Raw genomic sequence first — 7,763 nt, 5'->3', positions numbered from 1 at the left:
CTTGGGTTCAGATCGGGGGGGCCGTTCCTCCCAACCACGCCTCTTCAGGTCTCACTGTCATTGCCCACGTGAGCATTGAAGTCTCCCAGTAGAACCATCACATCCAAATTCAAAACCACTGTGCTTTATTTGCAATGAGTGCATTGCAAATAAATCAAGTGCATTGATTTGAAAAAGAACACATGGTCTGTTATTTACATTTATTTACATTTAGCATAGTTGGAACATTGTTTAAAAAAAACAAAAAACTCAAAATGACTTGAAATTCCAAGCTCTCGACTTGAGACTTGACTTGACTTGAGGACAAAGACTTGAGACTTGACTCAGACTTGCAAAACAGTGACTTGGTCCCACCTCTGCTGAGTATCACTTCAATTGTAACAAGGCAGCCTTTTGTGGCTGGATTTTACAGTGAGGAAGAATAGTTGAGGCAGAGTCAGGTGGAAACAGCAGTGGTTTATTCTTCTCACAGCATCAAGAACCAGAACAATTTCACAGGTGAAACTGCAACCTTAAATAGTCCCTGCTGTGACGGACCAAACCAGCGGTCCGATGAATTGAGGGGGATCTCAATCCACCAATCTTCACCTAAAATACAAACATTTTCACTTACTTTTTATAAATATTTTATGTATTATCTTACACCATAATGAAAGGCCATAAAAACCCATAAACAATTCTTCCCTCCCACAATTTTCAATGGTCTCTCTCGGAACCTATAAATGGTGTCTGGACCCCGGGGCAGTATTTGTCCAAGCAGCTGTGCATAGCCCAGACCAAAAGGCTACATGCTAACCACTAAAAATACTCAATAAATACAGTTAAAAGTTCTTGTGTGCAAATTATTTATGTGCAAATCTATGCTTAAAGTGCAGTGCTAAATAAAGTGCTTGTTAATAAAGCGCAAAAAGTGCTTTTAAAGTGCTATATAATGACTTGAGTAAAAATAGTCCCAGTAATGAAGCTCTCTTCATTACACCAGTATTACACACGCACAGGTATTTTGAGACCATTTTCACTCCTTTTATTTGCCTGATTTCAATTTGTATGTTGGTGTAGATTGCCAGGATGGTTTTTCAAATCCTAGTTTCGAATGGGGTTTTGTTTTTTCAAAATACAGTATGGATCAGCATTCCTTTTCCTTTTTTTTGTCTTTGATATTGTCTCTATAGAGATTCTTCCCTCACACTGCATTGTGTGTGGACATGGCTGCCATAGCATGCAAAAATGCCAATAAATGAGCAATTACAGAGAAGGGAATGTTGAGGCCCTTTCAGCTGTTGTCACACAGTTTTAGTTAACTACACAAAACTATTTTGTATCAGTGTATAATATCAGAATTTACATGGGAATATTTTGTGCTTTTGTTCAGCGTCATAGTATCATGTTGCTGTAAATATGTATCATATTAGGTGTTAAATGATGGTACCTTAAGAACCCCCCCAAAACCCCCAAAATGACCACGTATGTACTGCTGTTTTTTCATTCACAGTGAACTTGGCTAATCTCAATAAGGATGATGTGGGGTACACTGAGGAACCTATCAGACGAGCTCCCTTGGAAGCCAGAATTTCCCAAAAATGGGACTGTATTGTCTTTTAATTATTGAGAAGTTTTTCTTTCCCTTGATTTGGTTTTATATTTGTCTTTGTAAAAGTTGAATAAACATGTTTTCAGATTGGGTTATGTGTTTGTTCATGAAACAATCGAGTGAAATATGAAAATAGCAGAGCATCATCCAAACAAAGCAAAGCTTCCAATGAAGCATAACTGCACAATAATGTTAAGGAATGATTTCTAACTGACCCTGGAGACATCCCTTACACAAAGTTTTAACCAACATGCAGTGTCGGTGTTTCCTTAGGAGGGGGGGGGTGATGACAATTCTAGGGACCCTGACCAGCAGGGGGCTCTCCACAATTTAATTATATTTTGTTCATAGACATAAAATAAAAGATTCGGGGTCCTGTCAAATACAAAATTAATCATATTGTATTTTCAAAGATTGTTTTTAGCAGTAAAAATTTTATGTTGCCCCCCCCCAGACCATAAAACACACATCCATTTTTGCCCTGAATGCCCTATCTGCATTAAATGGTTAGTTCCTGCTTGGAGCGCTTAACAGTGACGTGTGCAGCTGAATACAGCGGCGACTGTGGCAGTTACTATGCTGCTAAGAAAAGTTATAAAATCGGGTTTTCAAAAATAAAAAAGAGGGAGAGGGAGGAAAAAGGCAAGAGTGTTGATTTATAACCCAGTTTTTCTCCGAGAGGTGGGTAGACTGAGAGATTATCAACCATTTAGCATAGTTGGCTACAGACTACTGTTGCCTCATTTTCATTAGCATTTAATGAATTAAGGAAAAAAATTACCAACATATTCATATATTTAACTTGTTCCCTGTGCCTTTTACCTCTTAACAGATGAGCAGAAGCTCTAACCCACTTCCCTCCTGACCTGTTCTCTTCTGAGTGAAATTAAAGCTGCAGAATGTAACTTTTTTATAAATATTTTTTTCCACATTTTTTAAAACTCATGTTGTGACAATAATCTGTAAAAAATCTATTTCCTCTGCTTTCTCCCAGTGCTAGAAACAACCAGTCAGAGGCAGGAAAGTTTTAGTGCTGTCAATCACAATCTCATGTGGTGCTGCTCATCCTTCCTCCCCCTCAATTTGTGCCATGCTGCAGCTAGCATAGCCCAGAGCTGTGTAGATGCAAACTGTGAATGCTCAGTTTAGTTAGCATAGCTACCAATGATGACAGATCAACAGTTTCTTGTAATGAGAAGTTGTTTCTCCCCCATTAGCACATTTAGCAGTGAGTGAATGAGGCTAATTCACAGTGCTAAGAGTGGCCTACTGGTTCTGATTGGTTGTTTTGGTCAGAACGGTGCATTACTTTAACCAGTAATTGTAATTCAGGAAGGAGGTGGAGGAGATTGATTGTTTTCACAGATTATCTGTCTCATAACAAACTGCTATGACATGGTGACAGCTTTAACAAATATGGAGAAAACATATTTTTATTAAAGTTATGTACTGAAGTGATGATAAACTAACTGCTAACATCCAATCTTTGCACGACAGTTGATCGACTCGGCAAATTGTTTTTTGCGTAGCAGCATCAATACAGTGCTTCAAGCAAAATTAAATCTATTATGTCAGCTGTTTGTAAAACAGGTTTTATTGGCTCTAGTGGCCTTTGTTTGATAGAGAATTGACAGGAAAGTGGGTAAAGAGAGAAGGGAGAAGACATGCATGCGGCAAAGGTCACCAGCCCTCGAATCGAACCTGTGACAGACCTCCATATGTGGGTTGTGCTTAACGCCTGCGTCACCACAGCACCCCATTATGTTGAAGCTTGATGGGGGAGAGAGGGACTTCCTTTCTTTTCTATAGGAAGTATTGTTTCCACTTGTAGATTTTCAAGATACAAGGTTTTCAAATGAATTATAAATATTCTTTTCTGAAGTATCCCATTAGAAAATAGTATCAGTTTTGATTCCCATCCAGTGTACAGTAACTTCCATAATCTCCAGATTGATTAACTTAAAGGAGTAGTATTGTGTTTTCCAGGATCACAGTACCATTTTATAGCAGAATCAAGTAATTATGTAACCTTCAGTTGTTGTAAAAATAATGTACATATCAAACATGACTTAAAAGAAAATTTACCTTGCAATTTAATATCTTGTAATTGGGCCTCTGTCTCTTTAAGAAGCTGCTCTTTCCAATACTCTACCTTCAGCACATCATCACAACATTTCAACATTAAGCTGCTTAAAAGTGTTCTTCGGAGTATTGGATTCAGAAATGGTTACATATTAGAAGCTCCAGTAGGTGTGTAATTGCTGCAGTCGCTAATTTGAAGAAGCTAAGTGGGAAAGGCACGGGGGAGGGTAGCTCTATGAGGTGGGCTTGGTGAGAAAGAAGGTATAGGCAACCCCAAATGGTTACAAGAGATTCAAGAATTTTTCAAACATGCATGAAAGAATCAAAGCTACACTCCATGTATGTTTTGATGAGGGTCTAACATGTCAGTTAAAATTTTTTTTAAAAGTCAATATTACAGCTAAGTTGCAGAAAGGATGCATGAGATACTGTGATTATACTGAGCTCCAAATATAGAAAAACTATTTTGTTTCACAAATTGTTTGGTGATGAAAAAAAGCAATTTGTGAAAGGTTGAGCTGAGAACTAAGTGAAGAGACATCTAGCTTTATTTTGGCAGTTAAACTTCTTAAAGCGTTGAAGCTAATGTCTGTTCTTTGAAGTTGATTTCTACATGTGGCACAGATGTGCCATAACAAAAGTAGGTGAATCCAAGATTAAAATCATCTTGATCAGAAAATTAACTTTTATGCTTTTTTTTAATCACTTAATCACAATTGAAAAATCTGATTTGTAGTATGCATTTTATTAGTAATTTGGATGAGTTTGTTGCAGTGCAGTTTTAGAAATTTATAAACTTAAAATGTCAAAGTAAAAATTTTAAAATATTTTTTTAAATATTGCTTAAAAGCAACCATTCACTATAATCTAATAAAAATCTTATATCTAATTATTTAAAGAGCAACCAATTAAAGCCAACAGAAATTCTGCCATTCATCAGAGGAAATTAGAACTATATTTTAGAAAACCAGAAACATGACTACTGGGTTAATATTTACTGTTGAACAGCATTCTAGGAAACTACATTTTTATGAATTAAATCAGTTTATTATTCCTATTATAGTTTTACTTTGACAATTGCGAAACAGGTGTATTCCTCAAACAGTAACACACCATGCATGTCTTTCTAAAAATTCTTAGTTCATCGGTCTTGAAAGTAAATATGTGTCAAAGAACATGTTGGTGCGCTAGCATAAGTCCCTGTTTTATTGTGTAAAAACACAAATTGATTAGTCATCTTGTCAATATTACAGTGTAGTCTGGAGGGACATTCTGTTGTAAATTATAGCTAAAGCTTTTATAAGTATTGTAAATTGCAATTGTTAGATTAATGGCAAGAGACAAGATTCACATTCACTTTTACTTTGTTCAGTAATTTATTGACGGATCATGTCATTGACAGAAGGGAAAAAAGAGCACAAAGTAAAAATGGGAACATAAGATTTTAAGAAAAATTGTACATGCAGTGCTGTGAGAACTGCATTTCCATCTCCACATGCTGAGAAAAAATCTAAAATATTCCTCATTGGGGTTGAGGAATGAAGAGTAAGGTGATAGGAACTCCACCGGCATCCTGTTATGGGACAAACATTTACATTACAAACTACCATATGATGGTGTGATGGAAATTGGCATCTCCTCCTCTGCCTCTTCCTATTTTGCCTCTTTACTCCTCCACAACGACCTCACTCTTCCTCTCTGGTTGTTGATCCCGTCCAAATTGTCAACCTTCCATTGTCAGAAATGTAACATTGTCTTGTGCTCCAGTTACATATACTAACTTAGGATTCATCTGGGAGAAATATATCAGTTCAGGCAAAAGCTATAAAGTCTAAAGGAAGTGCATAAAAATATTGACATATTTGTCCAAACTTTTTGTTCAGTTTTTAAAATAATTTACACAAAAAATTAAACATCTCAGAATTTTATGCCAGCTTTATTTTAACAGTGACACAGAGTATCAAAAGAAAAACAAAAAATTACATAAAATGAGAAAAAAATATATTTGAATTCTATTGAAAGAAATAAGTATTTGACCCCCCAGTGAAACATCATATTTGGTGGCAAAACCTTTGTTGGAAAGCACAGCAGTCAGTAGTTTTTGTTTTTTTTTATAAAGTGTGCCTTATATAATTATTTGAAAATTACTTCTCATAAGGAGTATTTGTGGCCCATCACCAAATTCTTATTTTTAGGCTTGCGTTTGTAAATGTGAAGCTTCAGCTCTCTCCATAGATTTTCAATGGGACTGAGGTCAGGAAACATCAAGGCCATTCCATTCCATGACCTTGACATGTTTCTTCTGGAGCCACGTCTTTGTTCCCTTAGCTGAAAGATATAGTCTGGATGGGAAATTTTCCAACCAAGATGGCTCATGTCTAACACTAAATAAAAAGCAAAGATTCAACATTGTCTGAACAAATAAATACCTGTAATCACAGTAAAGTATTTACTGAGGTCATTAGGTCGAATCCCCTGAGTCCAACACTGGGATGTAAGTTTGAAGTTTGAAATCTGATTTTTTTTTCCCCCCCTTATTGACAAACTAACCCCTGGAAAAAAAAAACATAAGGGGAGGGTGGGTACTTTATATGATAACATAACACATATTATTGTGGTTTTTCATCTGAGAAAAACCACAAGGTAGAGAAATAATAGACACTGCATCTTGTTAACATGCTCTAGTTGCACATTGACAAGTTAAGTCATGGTGTATCAAACTAGTGTGAAATAACATATTTCTTGGATATTAGTACCTGAAATTATTTGAAAAACTGACATTTAGATTGCAACAACAGGGGTCAGATGCTAAACTAAATTTCCAACAAAGCCATCCACCTTTTTCAGTACATTTTAAAGAGAAAGTCACATTGTCCAGTGAGATTAATACTGGTCTGTAGACAGAAAAACAAACTCCTGCTATGTGATTTCTGTATGTTTGGAAACTATTTTTAATTATCTTTCTGATATGAGTTTTAGTAAAAAAAATTACATTTTCCAATAAAACGAATAAACCAATGAACCAATAAAAAAATGAACATTTAAACTGTCAAACATTTCTACTGTGTGTGCGCAGTGACATGCATTTGTTGGTATCTTTTTTAATATATTTGGCCCCAGGTGGAGCAGGGAAATGTTTTTTTTGGAATGACAATCCACCTACTGTTGGATGGAACCATAACAAACAGTGATGGCAGGACACCCTTTCTTTCACAGAATTTGATGCGATGACTGTTTATGGTTTATCTGGGATCATGGCTTGAGTTTCAGCCATGGGTGGAGCATGGTGATAATAGAGAGGACTGATGAGAGCAACCCACAAGACCCAACAAACCCTGGGCCAGTTTGATAAATCCCCAGCTTATCCAGTGGAATAAAAATATCACAGCCATTCTTCAGAAGGTCCAACAGGAGTGGTGGGTTGTTGTACAGGACAGTTCCTATTTGATGCATGCGTTTGCGGAGCCAGACCCACATGACAGCAGGAGTTGCAGTGACTTCAATGGAAGAAGTTGATGATGATGAAGACAGTTGGTCAGCAGGGATGGCACTGCTGGGACTAGTAGACAATGATGATTTGGTACTTCTGCAACAATCCTCGCAGTCCAGGAGCAGGTAGAGTTCATACACATCTCGAGTGACATTGAGAATCAGAGCAAATAGGTAGTACCTGTCAAGTTCAACACATGTTTCAGTTGTTTATTTGTTTATTTCATTCATTTACAGTTTAATATGAACATATCACATGTTGACAAAAGTTTTTAATTTTTATATATAAACACACATATATATGTGTGTGTGTGTAAATGAAAATTTCAGATTTTTTTCATGATTTCTAAGTGGGAGAACTTGCAAAGTCACAGGGTATTTAAATACTTATTTTCCTCACACACAGGGCTTAAATTAAAAAAAAATCCTGAGCCTGAAACTTATAGTTATGATAGAAATCAACTATAGCGTTACTATTGCCAGTTTAATAAAAAGTGTCTGAATAATGCAAACAATTGCTTCTAACAATACAATTAACAAGCTAAACACTCAAATTTAAATAAGACTTCAGTACATTTCAACTCGAAACAAAATGTAAAAT

The 7,763-nt window shown here is 36.1% G+C and overlaps 3 protein-coding genes across 7 annotated transcripts in view; 2 read left to right on the top strand and 1 right to left on the bottom strand.

Moving 5' to 3' along the window:
- The window catches only part of ilf2 (interleukin enhancer binding factor 2), a 31,333-nt gene extending 29,651 nt beyond the window's left edge, over positions 1-1,682 (top strand). Inside the window, exon 15 of the mRNA XM_008421582.2 lies at positions 1,493-1,682. The gene's annotated coding sequence lies outside the window, so the exon portion shown is untranslated. The remainder of the gene's footprint in view (positions 1-1,492) is intronic.
- Positions 1-7,763, top strand: part of dlgap3 (discs, large (Drosophila) homolog-associated protein 3) — a 908,365-nt gene that overhangs the window by 290,006 nt on the left and 610,596 nt on the right. The gene's annotated exons all lie outside the window — the stretch shown is intronic.
- Positions 5,026-7,763, bottom strand: part of pex11b (peroxisomal biogenesis factor 11 beta) — a 12,012-nt gene continuing 9,274 nt past the window's right edge. Inside the window, exon 4 of the mRNA XM_008421580.2 lies at positions 5,026-7,343. Within this exon, the coding sequence (XP_008419802.1) occupies positions 6,926-7,343 (418 nt within the window). The 3' untranslated portion in view covers positions 5,026-6,925. The remainder of the gene's footprint in view (positions 7,344-7,763) is intronic.

Source organism: Poecilia reticulata, linkage group LG11, assembly GCF_000633615.1.
Source record: "Poecilia reticulata strain Guanapo linkage group LG11, Guppy_female_1.0+MT, whole genome shotgun sequence".
Lineage (NCBI taxonomy): Eukaryota > Metazoa > Chordata > Actinopteri > Cyprinodontiformes > Poeciliidae > Poecilia > Poecilia reticulata.
Note: the sequence above shows the minus strand (reverse complement) of the source record. Positions and strands in the feature narration are given on the sequence as shown.